We start from the raw sequence: 18,231 nt of genomic DNA, 5'->3' as shown, positions 1-18,231 counted from the left end.
TCGCGCTGCCTCCCTTCCCTCTCTCTCCCCTCACGCTGCCTCCCTTCCCTCTCACTCTACTCTCGCGCTGCCTCCCTTCCCCTTTCTCTCCCCTCGCACTGCCTCCCCTCACGCTGCCTCCCTGCCCCCTCTCTCTCCCTTCCCTCTCTCTCCCCTCGTGCCGCCTCCTTTCCCCCTCGCGCCTCCTCCCTTCCCCCTCGCGCCTCCTCCCTTCCCTCGCGCCGCCTCCTTTCCCCTCGCGCCGCCTCCTTTCCCCCTCGCGCCGCCTCCTTTCCCCCTCGCGCCGCCTCCTTTCCCCCTCGCGCCGCCTCCTTTCCCCCTCGCGCCGCCTCCTTTCCCCCTCGCGCCGCCTCCTTTCCCACTCTCTCCCCTCGCGCTGCCTCCTTTCCCACTCTCTCCCCTCGCGCCGCCTCCTTTCCCCCTCTCTCCCCTCGCGCCGCCTCCTTTCCCCCTCTCTCCCCTCGCGCCGCCTCCTTTCCTCCTCTCTCCCCTCGCGCCGCCTCCTTTCCCCCTCTCTCTCCCCTCACGCCGCCTCCCTTCCCCCTCTCTCCCCTCGTGCCGCCTCCCTTCCCCCTCTCTCACCTCGTGCCGCCTCCCTTCCCCTTCCCTCCCCTCTCTCTCTCTCTCCCTCTCCTCATGCTGCTTCTTCGTGCTGGACTTGGGTGGGACTCCGGATGGACTGTGGTGGGAGGGGGAAGGGGTAGGGGTGGGAAGAGGCAGGTGATGACGAAGAAGTGATGTCACGTGATTTGGTGGTTATATTGGATTGAAGGAAAAAATTTAATATTTTCTCTGGATAAACAGGACCTTGGTCAGATGTCCGATCGAAGTGTGGTTGTATAAAAGTGGGTGGGGTGGAGGATGGTACCCGGCCATAACTTCCTGCAGTTAAATAGCATCGTGCCTCTTGTTAATTGTTGTCTCTGTACGTCTTTTTTTATTTTTTTTAATCCCTGCAAAATTGATTTTCAATGTTTTAAAACTTTTCTTTCTTTTTCTTTTCATCTTGCCAGATTGCCGTCCAAGTTGCAAGGTGCGTTGTAATACTGGCTTTATATTAAATTAAAATATCCTTGGAAAGGCTGCACTCTCCATTGTTATTCCAAGGACTGATATGTCCTCCAAATATACTTTGCTGCTCACCAAGTATTATGACCTTTTCTTGAAATAGTTGTCAGATTGTTACATTCTACTTTTTTAGTCTTCAGTTTACATTTTGACTAAAACAAAAAAGAAACTGCATTTCTTGAGCTGTGAATGCCAAAGCCAAATTGTTGTGTTGTTTTGATGTCATGTCTTCTTGCAATCATCTGCAGTTTGTGTCCACTGGGCGTGACTCTGCCTGCGTTCAAGTCCTTCGAGACATGGGTCCAGGAGAGGAGGTGACATGTTACTATGGAGATGGTTTTTTTGGTGAAAACAATGAGAACTGTGAATGCTACACATGTGAGAGGTGAGTTTTGTTACAATATGCAATCTGAACTTTTCCAACTTTTTGTCCTTCCGATGTGCAACTTTATCGATTGTCAGATTAGCCTGCCTTCAATTGCTTAATTCTGAGGAAAGCACACTAATTGTTGGGGTTCTTGTTTGGTTTTGTGTGATGGGCAGAGTTAACTTTATGGTCATGCCACATTTTCACCCCTTCCCTCTCACTACCCACCACCATAAAATATACCCTCCTTCCCCCACCCTCCCCCTTGTCATTTTTTTGTGGTGTATGCAGTAAACCCTCAAATATCACGGGGGTTACATTCCTCGAAAATGCCATGATAGTTAAAACCAATTTTGTACGGTAATAAACTGGATAAGTTCCCAAGCTTCCAGAAAATACTGAGGAAGGTGTGGTGACATCCAAAAATAGACATATCCCTCATGGGCGTCTGCAGGGAGGGCCAAGGGGGGGGGTATTTCCCCCCCCCCCCACTGGAAAATCAAAAATTTGAAAAAAATTACATGGAAAATACAAAATGAATAAAATAACATAAACATTTCTCAACAGTTCATTCAGTTAGAGCAGGTTACTACTCTTGGAACAGGAATTGGAGCCGTTGGGGATCTCTTCTGAAATTGTCAATGACCCTGTTCATTAGCTCGGTCTTCTGGCTGTTCACTTTGTCGCGGTGGACACTTAGCATGCAGAGGCTGGACAGACGTTTATCACTCATCGTTGATCTTAACCAGGTCTTCACCCTGCGCAGTGTGCTGAAGGACCTTTCCACTGTACATGATGTTGCAGGCAGAGTCAGTGTGATGAGGATAGCCTTGCACACTGCAGGGAACAGAGTGGTCTGCTTCACCAACTCGATCATACCCAGAGAGTTGTCATCCAGTGGCTTATGCTTCTGCACGTCATACCACGCTAGAGCTTCTTCTACAGGGTTGTCAATACCATACATTTCCTTGACAGATGAAACGATGTTCTTGAATTCATCTCTTTCTGTTTGCTGCATTTCTCTCGAATGTAGTGCGAAAATGTGAAAATATGGCGTGTTGCTTTCACCAAAGTGACTTTCCAGAGACTGGATCAAGGAATCCATGTATGGGACATAGATGGTGCGGCGATAGTACTCCGCAATGGAGCCTCCTGCATTCGGCCGGTGGACCTGGCGTGCGCATCGCCGAGGCATAGTCAAGTCTATGCCAAGTTCTTCTGCCAAGGTTTTCATCTCAGGGATGACATCTTCTGAGAACACACGGTCTGCACCATCCCGGTGAGCTCGGAAAGCCTTCATCAACAGGTCGATGTGATCTCGGACTCCCATCATGTCCATGTCGACTGCCTGCAGCTGTTGGGTCACTGGCTCCAACATTGCTGAGTACTTCGCAATGATCTTCAGACAGATGAGGAACACTGTGGTTCCTGCAGCACACCTCAGCTGATACGCCGTCTGACGCGTACTCTGTGACTCGTGCTGGTTTGCCTCCAGTTGCGCATAGATATCACAAAAGTTCTCTGAAAAGATGCGGATGCTTTTGTACTTTGTGCTCCATCTGGTTTCACACAACAAAGGTATTTGTGGAACCAGTCTCCTGTGCTTGGGACTGTCACAGAAGAATTTATTGATAGATTTCACAGTTCCAGTTGTATTCCTCACATCTGCGACAGAATTCAGATCATGAACCACCAAATTCAGTCGATGTGAAGAGCAGTGCACGAAAACAACTTTGGGATAGGTGTTCCTGATACGGGCCTGTACACCATTGTGTTTTCCTGCCATGGTTGAGCATCCATCGTAGCCTTGGCCGTGGAGCTTGTCGAGGTTAAGACCAAATTTTTTTGCTTTGTCGATGATAGTATCTGCAATTGTTGCAGTGTCCACCCTCTCCAGTGGAATGAATCCAAGGAATTCCTCACATATGGTGGCTGAGTCATTCCGTTGTTCCTGCAGCGCAACAAATCGTACTCCAATGGACAGTTGCTCGGTGCCTGATATGTCAGCAGTTTCATCTGCAATGGTAGAGAATCCATTTGATTCATTTGCAGCTTTCACAATATTGTCTCTTACTACTTCTTCGGAGAGAACTATCAGCTCGTTCTGCACACAAAATGATTTGTATCTCGCATTTTTGCTTGCGCCCTCCATGGAATCCTTCAGGACCGTGTCCCCTGCTTCTATCCTGAATCACAGTAGGTCACAGAGGTTCCCCGATGTACTCTCCTTCCCCCTCAATGCAATTTCATGGCTGCAGCAGAACAGAATGCTGGATAGTATGGGGAACAGTTTCTCTCGGTTTTGAGTGACTGCTTTGTTGACTGCTCGGTCCATCTGGCTCACGATGGTCAACTCTGGCCTTTGCACGGTGGTGAGGAAATTGTTGGCATCTTGCAGTGCGCCTTTGTGCCAGGAGGAAAGCATGTGCTTCCTCGCGCACTCATTGAAGTCTTTGTATGTAACAAAAGGAGTCATGATGAACGCACCCATTAGACCTCGGTGCACTGGTTGAGGGAACGGCGCACAGTATTTTCACAGAGCACCTTTCAAGTGACTTGAGTAGGCCAGCCATGGAGAATATTGGTTTATCCGCGTGTGGCGGAAACATCGGGAGCCCTGTGAATCGTTCTGATAGCTGTAATCAGTTGGTCGGACGTATGTGTTCATCAGGAGGTCATATCTTCGATTATTATTGGTCAAATGTTCTGTGGTTTTGACGTATGATCTAATGTCCAGATGATGAGGCAAGTCATTGGCCACTTTCGCAAGTGGTGTTTGGGGTGGCATCTCATTAGTTGCTGTGAGTAACTGCTCGTGGTGTCCCCCTCTGCGCTGCTCTGCTGGTTCAACATGCGTCTCCGATGTACCCGGGGTTTCTTGATTGTTGTCAGAGTCATCAGACTTACGTTTTTTTAAAGAACCTCCTGATATCCATTTCACATTCCTGAAAAATAAGAAAAATGAGGTTAACATAACAATACAAATTTAATACACTGGTCTTCCCCAGACTCTATAACAATCAAATCAAGAGCATTTCGTTTGATTATTTTGTATAAAATCCAACGTAGAAATTTTGCATGAGTTTTGTTACTGAAATAAAATAAATAGCCGCAACACAGAAGGAATGAACGAAAAAACACTATCTTCCACGCCAAATATGACATTCGATCAATCGTGTGTCTTCTACCTGAAGAATTGTTAACATTTTGTTCTGTTCTGTTCTTCTTAAAAATGTCTTGTAAGCTGTTCTTAACAGTAATCTTAGCAAAAAGATGTCTTCACACGGCGATCTCAGGATAACATTGCCCCCCCTGCATTTTTTTTCTGCGGACGCCCATGATATCCCTATTGAAATAAACATGTAAAATAAATGAAGACCACAAGGGGAAAACCGGTGATGTCACTTTTTATAAATTTCAGGGTTATTGCACCTGCCAATAGTTGGCAATATAAGGTTTCCTCTCACAATATTACTTTAACAAATAACCAGGGGTGTCACATAATTTATATGGTATAAAGTTTAGCCGTGCAATGAAAAAACAAGTGTTGTCAAAGCTGAACAAGTAGAAATCCAGAGTTGTCAGTACTTTACTCCTGGTTATCTCCCTTTCATTCATGTTAACTGTTCCACCATAATATTCAGAGTTGAGAAACTAAAAAATGAAAGGTTGTAAAACTTTCACAGCATAAACTCTGAGCACTACAATGGCCTATTTGGTTATATCATGGGCTCCGTAGTTGGTGCATATCGTGATTCAAGCCTGGTCAAACCTTTATTGTGACTTTTATGGGACCCACGCCGTGGCTTAATGGTTAGCACGTCTGAGTACCCATCCTCATTTGATGTACCCACCGCCCAATCAACCTGCTTAGGTATATGAGGGAGTCACATGAGATGACTTCAGCTATCACGGGGGTGGTTTCTCCTTGGTTTCCTCCCGGTTTTCCATCATATTAAGTAGTACGGAGTAAGAAATGGAGAATCCGTCGTCATATAAGCGAAATACCCTTGAGTATGGCGTTGAACACCAATTAAACAAAAAAACAATGACCGTTTAATGTTGAAAAAATAATCTGTGATCACCAAAGTCATGTAATGTATGCTAATAACCAAGAAACATGAATTTGCTACACATCCTGGGTTAAAATTGCATGGCAATTATTGAACAAGGGAATAACCAGTGATGTCAATTTGCAACATTGATTCGTTCTTTGCTCTTAAATTGAATAACACAGAAGCTTGGCAAATGCTACATGCTTAATTTGATCGGCCAATGATCACTCTTCCTTTTACTGGAAAAGAAATCTATATGACAGTTATTAAACAGTCCACCAAAGTCTTGAAACTTTGTTTTTCAGTTTCTTCAAAATTGACTTATCCTGACATCTCTGGTTTTCCCCTTGTGGTCTTCTAATATAAATCAGCTTTGTGATGGTGTCCTGCTGTGTTGAAGCAGATTAAACATGACCCTTCCCTTCTGTAATTTGTTGAAAGCCCTGTGTGTTTGTGTGTGTTTCTTTCTCACTTTCTTTCTCTTTCTTTCTCTTTCTTCCTCTCTTCCTTTCTCTCTCTTCCTTTCTCTCTCTTCCTTTCTCTCTCTTCCTTTCTCTCTCTCTTCCTTTCTCTCTCTCTTCCTTTCTCTCTCTCTTCCTTTCTCTCTCTCTTTCTTTCTCTCTCTCTTCCTTTCTCTCTCTCTTCCTTTCTCTCTCTCTTCCTTTCTCTCTCTCTTCCTTTCTCTCTCTCTTCCTTTCTCTCTCTCTTCCTTTCTCTCTCTCTTCCTTTCTCTCTCTCTTCCTTTCTCTCTCTCTTCCTTTCTCTCTCTCTTCCTTTCTCTTTCTTTCTCTTTCTTCCTTTCTCTCTCTTCCTTTCTCTCTCTCTCTTTCTCTTTCTCTCTCTCTTTCTCTTTTTCTCTTTCTCTCTCTCTTTCTTTCTTTCTTTCTTTCTCTCTCTCTTTCTTTCTTTCTCTCTTTCTTTCAATCATGTTTACTTTGTTCAATCAGTCTCTGGTTTCGTACCCAATTAGTCCAGGAAGAAAAATGGTTGTAGAAATGCCATTAATGATGGAATGTTTATAAGCAGGGGTTCACATAACTGGTATGCAGGTACTCAAGTGCGGTTCTAAAATTAAAAAAACCTAAATGCGTACTTCAAAGATGATAAGAAAGCTCAGAAGCATACTACCACAACAGAGGCTTTTGATGGAAGGTTTTCTCAGCTAGTGAAAGTAAGATTCTTCAGTGGTAATTGATATACTGCGATTTCAAAATTTAAGTGCACAAAATTAAGTTTATAAATTCTAACAATATACTTTTCCAGTTATATTGTAAGTTTATGACTTTATGACTTATAAAAAAATATCCATGGAGAACACACGAGCAAAGAGGAAGAGGAGGTTCAGGATCATCCGGAAGGAAAAAAAACAGAGGAGCTTGCGAGTGTCGGCTGGAGTGGATGTTCTGAGAGCACTTGCAAAGGGGTAAGATGCATACAAAGCTGAGAGGTGCTTTAAATATTGGAATGGCGCTTGGGAAAGCAGACGAGCACACTCGAAGCTGACAATTTTTTTGTGAGTACCAAACCATTTCTGCTGGTACTCGTTGGAGAACCTGATTTTTTTTTTTTTAATTATATGAACCCCTGTTTATAACCTTTTTTTGGATGAATGTGAGGCCCAACCCTGCAGCTGTTGAATTGTTTTCTTACAGACAAAGTCGGGGTAAATTTCGCCCCAAAGATGGTGCAATTCCCTCATCCCAGCCTTCTGGTGGTTACAGCCTCCGCGAGACGGACCGGCGTTTGAGTCGACTACATAATGACTGCCAAGGGACTGATAGACATTTGGGCCGAAACTGTAGTTCCTTTCGCACTCGGCGGAAAGCGCAGAGATGTGTTCACCTTCGACGTGAGTGCTGAAGAACGATGGCAATTTTCATTTGATTATACATTATTTGGGCATCAAGTTCCTTAGCTCAGGTGCATGACCTTAAAGTGTCATCAACCCAACTTCTCATGTGCATGAAATTACGTTTAAGACTCCTTCAACTTTGCTTCGTGTAAAGGCTTTTTGATTTGTCTTATGTCCAAACAGATGATTGCATCGCTCGTCCGCGACAAAGATGCTTATCCAAGTCGTGCCAAGACCTCATTCCCGAAGGCTCACGGACATCGAAGTCGACTCTATCTCGACACAGTTTTGCAACAAGTGGGATGGCTTGTACGTCTACACCATCCTGTTATACCATGCCCTCTCTGTGCTCACAGTTTGGCACATACAGTGGTGTTTCGCTGATGCGAAGTCCTGGCATTTCACCTGAAAAGCTCTTTCTGGAGCCAGTTGTTCTGCTGTTTAAAGGTAAGGCAGGCTCCAGAGATACAGTGATGCTGGCTGTTGGTTTAGTTAATTGCTAAATGCTATTACTTATTAGTTTTAGATTTCTGTACTTTTAAATCATTTCTTGAAATGTCTCAACATTTGTTTTCTTCCCAAAGACCCTGAAGTTGAGCGGCATGTCTCAAGGGAGTTTAAAGAGGCAACTTTGCCAGCACAGAGACAACTGCAGGCACTGCTTGGATGTCAGGCTGATGCGGATGGCCGCTCACCATCCCCTCCGTGTGCAGCTGAAGCTGGCTCTAACCGTGGCATGCCGACAATGTCGTTGCGTGCCTGCACTGTACCTCTACATGCACTCGAAGCTGAGGAAGGTCCTTGTTTGCCAACCCGTGACATGATTACTGCCTGTGACACCATGATGTCATATTCTCGGGTGCTTGCTAAAGCAGAAGCATCATCTGGACACCCGACCACTTCATCATCCATACGGCATAATGGCAGATATCCAAACAACCACCATAAGCGGAAGAAGGTGGGGATCCAGACTGTGAATGTCAATGGCACAATCGGTGAGATAGGTGTTGCTAAAGATAATTTGAATGATCTTATTGATACTTGCTCTGAGCTGTCTAAGAGAACAATGCAGAACTGTCGCAAAAGTTGTGAGATCCACATGTCTAGGATTAATGGCAAAATGCTCACATGCACAGTTGATCTGGTTGCCTCTCGTGAGGCATACCAGCTCAGCAGGCAGGGGTCTACTTGTAAATGGCGTGGGCTTGAATCGCAACAGTCTCATCTCGAAAGTGTAAGAAATAAAACTGTATATGAGGACAGAGGTTTCATCAGTTCAGGTGCTGGGACACTCCAAGGTTGCCATGAAGGAAGTTCAAGTTTGCAATCTCAGATTGATAATGAATTATGTGTCAAACGTGGTGTGGTGGTTAAACACAGGAGTGTGGCACAAGTCAAAAGAATTGTCCAGAAGTCTCTGCTTCCATGGGTTCACTTGGTCTGATTTGTGGAGAAACCATTGCAGGAAGTCTTAGTTCCAATAGCAGGGAAAGGCATGCGTTGCTACATGCTGCACCTGGACTCCTGCTGGTGAGGATCGACGAGCAGGTGATGGCAGGTGGGAAGATCATTGTTTCTACGAGAATGGCTTGGTCAGAATGGCAGGAGACTCATGTTGGGCAGGTATAGCTCTGCACACTATCTTTGAGGCATCTAATCCCAAGTCTTACCACCAATTGAAGGATAACATCTCATCCAATTGAGTTCTACCATTTTCATTCTATCCTTTTCTGTTTTTTTTCTTCTATTTTTATTTTTTGCAGTCATATCTGTTTTAGTATATATATATATATATATATATATATATATATATATATATATATATATATATATATATATATATATATATATATATATATATATATATATAGATATAGACTCATGGAAGAATCAAGTGACATTGGGCAAAAAGGCCATGTACTAACAGCAGAGCAGTGGGGTCACAGGCAGATTCAACAAACAAGGGAATGAGCGGACAGGAAAAGGGAAGGAGAGGAAGCTTAACTGTTAAGTAAGAGGGTTAGTTAAGGTATGGTTGATGGGGGTGGGGTATAAAATGGTGATTATATGAGATAGTAGTGCACTCCCTGCTTGTTGAAGCCTTAGAGGGAAGAGCGGGATTGATCAAGCTCGGGCAGGAGGTTCCACAAATGGGAGAAAGAGTAACAAAGGAGTGGAGGTGTATGCATTATGCCTGGATTTGGGAAATTTAATCAGGGAGGGCATCACTGAAAAAAAACCCAAAAATGTGTGGGTTCCAAAGGAGCTGGGGTGGTCGGTGGTTTAAAGGGGCAAGACAGGAGGAGAGGTCGTGGAAAGAAAAGTGTTGACAAGCCTTTATATATATATATATGTAGTTGAGGTTCTTGGAGATAGAACGGATCGGTGTACAGCAGGAGAAGGGAAAACTCACAACACCAGAGGGAGTTGGGGATTGGGGGGGAGACTGACTGACTGGAGACTAAAGATTAGGAATGTAGGGAAGAATGAGGATGATGGGAGGACATAGGGATTGGATAAGATGAATACAGAAGCAAACTCTCAGGAAGGAAAAACAGGACATTTGGAAAGAGGTGGGCTTGTGAGAGTTAACGTCGTAAAGAAATCACGGTTTTGGATTGTGGATGATCTGAGATGGTGGTGAATAGCTTTCTTGAAGACCTGGAGGGAAGGATGAGATTGAAAAGAATGAGGTGAGCTGTGATTCTGGATTTTGGGAGTTTCACCAGAAGGGGTTTTGTTGGCAGACCTTGTGCACCCTGCAGAAATGTGAGGGAGGGAAAGGGGGACAAAGAACGGAATGATCAGTGGGTGCACTATCGGAACGGGGGAGGTAGAAGACAAGCCTTGTGCTTCTGCCTCATTGCAGTGAATGCAACTTGTATTAAGAACTTTTGGTTCTTTAGAATCCACAAGAGACAGATGTGATGCTTGAACATCAACCCATGGGGGAGACTTTGAGCTGCAGAAAAATATCTTGTAGGCTGGGAGTATATATGATTTTTTAAGGAATGACTTGGACCGACGGAGGGTGCCCAGTCTGCGTCTGACTTTGCAGGCCATCTTGATAGATGGTCGGCCCAGGAGAGGTCACAGCTAAAGGTGAGACCGAACCTCTTCCAGTGCCTAACTGGAAATGGATAGGTTGTTTCATTTGACGTTCCTTCTGGAGGGAGGGGAAAATGTCATTGTGAAATTGCACTATTTTCTAAAATTTTCTTTCTTTATCACCATGTTTGTGCAAAACTTGCAAGTTGTACCTTTTATTAAAACTGTCAGATTTTGATTTTTTTTTCTGTTGTTTTGCCTATTTTGTCTTCTCATTCTCCAAGTCTTGAAGACATTTTATAAATGAGCTGCAGGAGTGACCTGCTTTGCTGGAGTGGTTAAAAGCTCGATTTCTCGCTCGATCATCGAGCCAGGCTGATTGCGCAGGCATTTTCGGAAATGTTCCTAAAGGGCATCCTACAGTCCGATTGCATCGCGTTTATGTTGTCTTTAACATGGTGCTCCTTCGTTGGACTGGAAGACTCGAGGTTCCGCAGTTTGTGAAATAAGTATTATTCTTTTTTTTGTGTGTGTGTGTGTTTGCACTTCCTTGTCACGGTGAAAGTGTAATTTCTTTTATTTTTTATATAATTTTGGGAAAAGTTGACGTGGGACAAATCGTACTGTGCCTTTCAAGCTCAGCTGAACTTGGAAAGCTAGTTCATGGTCAGATCTACGACAATGTCTCAAGACTATTAATTTTATATTTGGTGAATTACCACCATGGCAACAAATGATGCTCAGCAAGCCCAATCAACAGGACAGGGTAAATGTTGTTGTTGTTGTTGGTTTTTTTTGTGTTGTTTGGCCTGCATAATTTTTCAAGCAAACAAACTTGGCTCAAATGTTTCTTTGATGCATATCTTGATTTGCTCCCAATTCGGCAGCCAGACCACATCGCTGAACAGGGCCTGTAGGGTTGTAGAGCTGCATGATGTCTGAGTTGAGGAGGATCCTGCAAAAGCTCCATCCAAGTTACTGGGTTTGAACCTCGTTTTTTATTTCACTTTTGAACGGATTTTTTTTTTGTTGCTGCATTCTTCTTCAGCTTTTGCTGCTAGTTACAAGTGTTCTCATGCTTTTTATTTTACAGAATTATTTCCTTTGAAGAAGAATAAGCTTATAGAACAGCTTTATCTATTAAAGCCATACGAAATGATAACATGTTTGGTAATTATTGAGAGGTCATTATCAAAGGTTTCTGAATGAATTTCTCCTGATTTAGTTGTGGTGAAGCTTTCTCTGATGGTTGCTCCATCACCTGAGCGTGGTTGGTGATTGTGATGAGTCTTGGAGTTGTGAGTTTTTTTGTTTATTTAATTTTATCTTTTTTTTGGACCTGTGTTTTGCTCAGTGCTTTGAATTGACTTTCAAATACAATACAGTGCACATAATTATGGTCACAAGGCATTTACAATCACCATATTGGTGGAATTTCTGTTTTTGTGAAACTATGATGTGCAAATCGAGATTTAGCTCCATGCTAATTGGACAACTGTGCTCATATACATTTGTTTCTCATCAAGTTGAAAGTTTGAACTCGAAGTGGAAGGTTTTGTTTTTGTTTTTTATTTTATTTTATTATTATTTATTTATTCCCTCACCCCCTTTTGGACATTCAATTGTATGTGAAGTATTATCTGTTTTTTTTTTTTTTGGGGGGGGGGGGTGTCCTCTCAAATGTATTTCTACCTCTGACTGTTTATGTAAATATGTTTATAAATCAAATGTAATTATTCTGATTAAACTCTGCTACACAATCCACTCATTTTGCTATCTTCTGGACTCCTGGGCAGTACTTTCTAAACCCTGCAGTCTTGTGATTGTGGAGACTGGAGTGAGCCCTCTGCTTGCATTCTCCGATTTCCTACCAAGGTGAGACTCTTGAATGATATTGTCATTTATGCAATACCGGCATTCCTCACTTAACGACCGAGTTCCGTTCCTACGACTAGGTCGTTAAGCGAATTGGTCGATAAGCGAGGATTTATTTTTATACAGTATTTTTTTTTTAATGAGTATTTTATTTATTTTTTTGCGAGGATTTTTTAATGTTTATACAGTAGTGTACTGCTTCCTGTAATAAACAGAATAGAGGGAATCACCTCTAATATACATTACTTAGGTTTGCATACTGTAAATACAGGTAATCGTTTTTATTTATTCTGAATAAAGAAAAGGTCTAAAGGAAACTCCAACTTGATAACTTTGTTTTAATTTCCATAACTCTTTCATATTACAGAACATAAAAATACAATCAGCAAAAATTATAAAAATGATGTACCAAAAAACATTTAAGTTATAAAAAAAGACATTCAGATTAACATTTTAGTCATTGAATCCTTCAAAGTGTGGTCGTGGTTCGGGGTCATCATCAGAGTTATCAGGAGCTGTAGAGGCCCCGGGTAAGGGCGTTGATGGTGAGGAAATGGAAGGACTTGTAGGGGTAGGGGTCCTGGGTGTAGCTTTCGAGAAGAATCCCGTTGGTGTGGTCTGCGTTGTAATTTTCTTTTTTTTCTTCATAAATTTCATGATAGCATCGTAAAAGTTCATTCATTTGCCGTTCCACATTCGGGTCCATACCCTCTAGTTCTAATATAGCCGCATTCACTTTCGAGAACACACCAGCTAACCCCTTTACAGTGAACTTCTTTTGTACTTCTTCCATTCTTTCCTCTTCTTCTTCCTCTTCCAAGTGCTGCTGCACTTCCAACTCTATTAAATCTTCGTTAGTAGCTCTCCCTCGACATATTCCCCTAATTCTTCAATATCTTCCACTTCAACATCTAAATTAAGCACGTTAGCAAGTTCCACAATTTTTTTTTTATTTTTGACATCGACACCGCCAACACTTCCTTTTCGCCGACATCTTGTACTATGGGGTGCACAATAAAGTACAAATTTATAGACGAAATATGTAGTCTTGGAGATTGCGAACGCTAGTGTAGTGAATACCGACCGACTGCGGGAACGAGACTGAGACTGAGAAAAAAGAAAAGAAAAAAAAAAAGGGTGATGCGCTGCCGCTGCCGACTGGTCGTAAGTCCGGGCGGTCGTTAAACAGGTAGGTCGTTACGTGAGGAGTGCCTGTACTACAAACAAACAAAAGAGCCACATTGTGTAATTTATTAAGAATTGCTTCAAGAAATGCAGGATTGAAAACGAGACAAAACACTTTTGACATCCGGTTGGCTTTGCCGATTTTGATAATATTGAGTTGTTGGAACCGTTTGATGAAATGGGGGACCTCTGTCGTGAGGGATGCTTGAGACAGGTCCTCATCATTGCCATGTAAATATGATTAAAACAACATTGGGTCTCACCATCTACAGCAAAGTCTGGTGTTAGCTTAAGGGTTAAGGTAGCTGGCTTGAAATCTTAGGGTCTTGAGTTTGAGCCTCTGTCGTGCCGTTAAGTTAACTCCCAGGTGGGTTGACTCAGCCTGTCATTCTTCCGAGGTCAGCAAAATGAGTACCAGCTTACTGATAACAGGCACTGCATCAGTGGCACAGCTGTGCTTCCAGAAATTATGCAACGAGCAGCCACAGGCTGCACATGAAATGACAACCATTTGTATACTGCAGTCAAATGATGCCACCTTCCCATTGGGAAAATGCTTGAAGCCTGGCACATGATGCCTGCACAATCCTGGATGAAGACCACGGTGGTCAAAACGTCAAACCTGAGCCTCACCTGTCGAGTGGCTGTATTAATTGATGGATCCCTTTTATTTTTATAAGAGCAAATACTGTTGCGGGAATGGCCCTTAGTGTGTTATTAAATATAGGATTAGCCCAGATCCCCCCTTAAATGCATGTTTAGCCAGGTTGTTTGGTAATCGGACATTACATGTGGGTCAGGAGGTGTAGCAGGCTGTCCAGTGTTTGTACAGTGGTGGTGTACCGAGAGGCGGCTCCTTCTTCCTGCCCCCCTCTTAGCTGGCCCCGACCCGGCGCCTGAGTGTCGGTCGGCGAGACGTGTCTGAAGCCCATTGGTGGAGAGCGGCTATAGACTGGAGGGATGGACCAATCGCGTAGCCCCGGAGGCATTTCGGATGAGTGAGCGCCGGTAAGGCAAGGAAGAAACTGCCAGTGGGAGTCTGCGATCGGCTGTAAAAAGAAACTAGCTGCTTTGTGAGTCTGGGATCTGCTTTCGTGAGAAGAGAGAGCCCCAGGAAGGCAGGAGGAACTGCATGAGGGGAGTCGGCGATCGACTTTTATGAGCTCATTGATAGGTTCATCCGGAGTCCAGTGACGGAGCCTCAGACTGTCCTTACTCGCTGCACGGCTCGACACGTCTTGTAATCCCATCGATCCGCCTGCGGAGCCCAACACCCCGATTGGCCGAGTCTGGTGAACAGGTCTAGCCTTGTCTGGCCAGGCCTGGAGTTGTATACTGGACCTTTTGAGAAACCAGCTGGAACACACCATAGATCTTTCGCTCCTGTGCCGTCGACTCTACAGGGGCTGGACGCACCGACGCTGTGTGCGCAAGCAGTGCCGGGAGAAGGAGTACAAGCGCATCTTGCCACGCAGTGTGCTCGAGCTTGGGCGCTCGAATCCGTTGACATTGGCTTCTCACGAGCCGCATTCGTGCCTTTGACACTTTCCCCTTGTCCATGAGGCATCACCAAGTACTCCGTATCTTGTCTGCATGTCTGCATGTCGTCCAGGCCTAAGGTTTATCTCGCTAGGGTTCCCCTTGAAACCCGTATCCGCAGCTCCCTAGTTAAGAGCGGGTAATAGATTAATTATAACATTGTCATGAATGCTTTGCTTGTGTCGTGTCCCCAATAAATCTGGCTAAGTTATACGAAAGTTGCCGCCTTGAGTTTATTCGTGCCGTGCTGAGGAACAGTCCGCTCAATATGTATTTAAAACCAAACGGACTACGGACTGGCAGACTTTGCTCGGTCTCTGACAAACCCAGTCTTTAGCCGGGGTCTATTTCCCCAGCTGGTAAGGCCTAGGTGTACGTTGGTATCGCGATCCGAGGCCTGTGCCGAACTCGCCGGCGTTATAACCCCGGAGACGGCGGTGCTGTTAAGTGATGCCGAATCTTCAACATTTGGCTGTCAAGAGTAGTGTGCGAATCCTGCCACCGCCAAATCAATAACAATACAACCCATCGCTTTGCTGATGGGTCAATAAAGTGGGGGGGGGATGAGAAAGAGAGAGGAGGCAGGTGTAGGGTGAGGGGGGAAGGGGAGGTAGAGAGGATGGTGAAAGGGGAGTTGGGGAGAGCGACACCTCACCAAACGTTGCTCTTCACTGTGGGAGGGAGGGTGCGTGTGAGACATACACACACACACCGACAAAGGTGTGGGAGGAGAGTGCTGCACTTTATGAGTGGACAGTGAGAGAAAAGGGTGGAGGAGAGAGGAAAAAAACAGGAGGGGTGGAGGTGGGGTGAGCAAAGAGCTGTGACGCTTAATGACCAAACACGACAAAAGAAAAGAAAAAAGTGGCAGAACACCTGCACACAGGACACAACATAGTTTGTAAAGTAATCTGCTGGCACATCTGCAAAAACTTTAATATTCCAGTTCCAGAAAATTTGTGGCAAAATGAACTCAAAGCAATCACTGCAAACATTGAAGTACCAATTACTCACGGACGACCTTATGATTCCATCAGGCGTGAACATCGAAAACAAAGCATTGTGACCAGCTATCATACTTGGGTACAAAAACAAGAAAAGGCATTGCTAATTGAGGTGTTAATACCGGTGATTTTGGAGTAACGATGCAAAAATCAAGAAAACAACCAAATACAAAGACCTCAAAGCACACACACACATACACATTGCCTTTTATTCATATAGAAATCAATCTTACCTATGTAAAGAAATTAATATATTCCTTTTTATTTTCTTTACATATGCATCAAGGCTAATGGTGGAGGGGCAATAGATCAACAGACCAACACAAGGGGTGGACAAGATGGAAAAATAAGCAATATTTTGGGAGGGTTTAACGGGTGCAGAAAAGATCATGGTTTTGGATGGGGCATAACTTGAGATGATGGTGAACAGCTGTCTTGAAGACCTGGAGGGAAGAATGAGAATGAAGAGTGTGGAAGGTGGTTCCGTAAGTAGGGGGGGAAAAAGAGGAATAAATATGTGGAGGTGAGCAGTCATTCTGGATTTGGACAGTTTCATGAGGAGGGGGTTGCTGGTGGACCACATGTGTCCTGCAGATACTGGGGGGGGAGGGGGGGGACAAAGCACGGAGAGGGTAGATGATGTAAGACCAGAAACGAGGCGGAAGAAGACAGAGACCACCTGCCTCTCGGCAATGACGAAGGGATAGGCCCATAGACTCAGCTTCAACACGGGAGATTCCAATGCTCTTGAAGGCCTTGGTTTCTACAACGTCAAGCTGAGTAAGCTGTGAGGCAGGGGAATCAGCCCAAAGGGGAGCACAGTATTCTATCCAAGGAAGGACTGCACAACGGAGGATCCCCAGTGCAAGTCTAGTTTTGGAGGCCAACTTTGAAAATGGTGGAGACTGCAGTGATGATGGACACCAGACTGAAGTGATGATGGACAGATGGTGGACAACTTTGAAATCCTGTAGGGAAGAGCAATGACTGATGTCAATACATTGATTGGCCCCAAGACACTACCTGAAGGGGCACCAGTCTCTACAGGTACAGCATGGGATAGTATTCCATCCAAAGGCAAGCCCCACCATTTGTGAGCGAAAAGGACATCTGATAGCCAATAAAGAAGGCAACGCAGATGATCATTAACTTGCAGTTTGGAATTCAGCCAAACGCATGGGAGATGTACATTCTCCAGGGAGATGGGCGAGAATTATTTGGGGTTGAGGGAATCTAACCATTGCTGATTTAAGAAGCAGCATGTCTTGGGCAGAAGCCAAGCTGATGGTTCAAAGGAACAGTTGAGATCTGCTCCAGTTACATTGCCTTCAGAAAGTATGCACACCCCTCAACTTTTTTGCATTTTGTTGTGTTCCAGCCTGAATTTAAATTGCATTAAATTTAATTTTTTTGTCACTGATCTACACAGCATACCCCATAATGACAAGGTGAAAACATGTTTTTTTTAGAATTTTTTACATATTAATTGAAAATGAAATACAGAAATATCTAAATTACATAAGTATTCAGCCCCCTGAATCAACACTTTTGTCGGAGCACCATTGGCAGAAATTGCAGCTTCGAGTCTTCTTGGGTATGTCTGTATCAGCTTTGCACATCTCGATTTGGGGATTTCCCCCCCCCCCCATTCTTCCTTGCAGATTTGCTCAAGTTCTGTCAAGTTGGATGGGGAGTGTCGGTGAAGAGCAATCTTCAAGTCTTTCCACAGGTTCTCAATGGGATTCAAGTCTGGGCTTTGGCTGGGCCATTCAAGGTCTTTCACATTCTTGTTCTGAAGCCATTCCAGTGTTGCTTTGGCTGTCTTCTTGGGGTCATTGTCCTGTTGGAACATAAATCTTCACCACCATTTAAGGTCTTTTGCACTCTGAAGCAGACTCTCATGGAGTTGCCTGTATTTGGCTCAATTCATTGTTCCCTCTGTCCTTACAAGTCAACCAGTCCCTGCCACTGAAAAAGCATCCCCAGAGCATGATGCTGTCACCACCATGCTTCAGAGTAGGGGTAGTGTTCGATGAGTGATGAACTGTGCTCGGTTTTCGCCAGATGTAGCGCTTTGCATTCAGGTCAAAGAGTTTAATTTTCGTCTCCTCAGACCACAGAATCTGTTTCCTCATGCTCCCAGTCTTTCACATGCCCTTTTTGTAAACTCCTGGTGTGCTGTCTTGTGCCTTTTTCTTAGGAGTGGCTTCTTTCTGACCACTCTCCTATAAAACCTAG

At 44.2% G+C, this 18,231-nt stretch overlaps 1 protein-coding gene across 8 annotated transcripts in view; it reads left to right on the top strand.

Annotated features, from left to right (window-relative positions):
• LOC147025851 (histone-lysine N-methyltransferase KMT5C-like) overlaps positions 1–12,152 on the top strand; it is a 32,711-nt gene extending 20,559 nt beyond the window's left edge. For 4 of the 8 annotated variants that reach the window (XM_085880743.1, XM_085880742.1, XM_085880745.1 and 1 more), the window contains exons 6-10: positions 1,014–1,033; positions 1,317–1,453; positions 7,143–7,339; positions 7,526–7,789; positions 7,927–12,152. In XM_085880743.1, coding sequence (XP_085736869.1) covers positions 1,014–1,033; positions 1,317–1,453; positions 7,143–7,339; positions 7,526–7,789; positions 7,927–8,786 — 1,478 coding nt within the window. In that variant the 3' untranslated portion in view covers positions 8,787–12,152. The remainder of the gene's footprint in view (positions 1–1,013; positions 1,034–1,316; positions 1,454–7,142; positions 7,340–7,525; positions 7,790–7,926) is intronic. The other 4 variants (XM_085880749.1, XM_085880750.1, XM_085880748.1 and 1 more) reach the window with 4 other exon arrangements.
• The last annotated feature ends 6,079 nt before the right edge of the window (positions 12,153–18,231 follow it).

This window comes from Eptatretus burgeri, chromosome 5, assembly GCF_056783735.1.
Source record: "Eptatretus burgeri isolate ZD-2024b chromosome 5, Ebu_testis_v1, whole genome shotgun sequence".
Lineage (NCBI taxonomy): Eukaryota > Metazoa > Chordata > Myxini > Myxiniformes > Myxinidae > Eptatretus > Eptatretus burgeri.
This window is presented reverse-complemented; position numbering and strand designations above follow the sequence as displayed.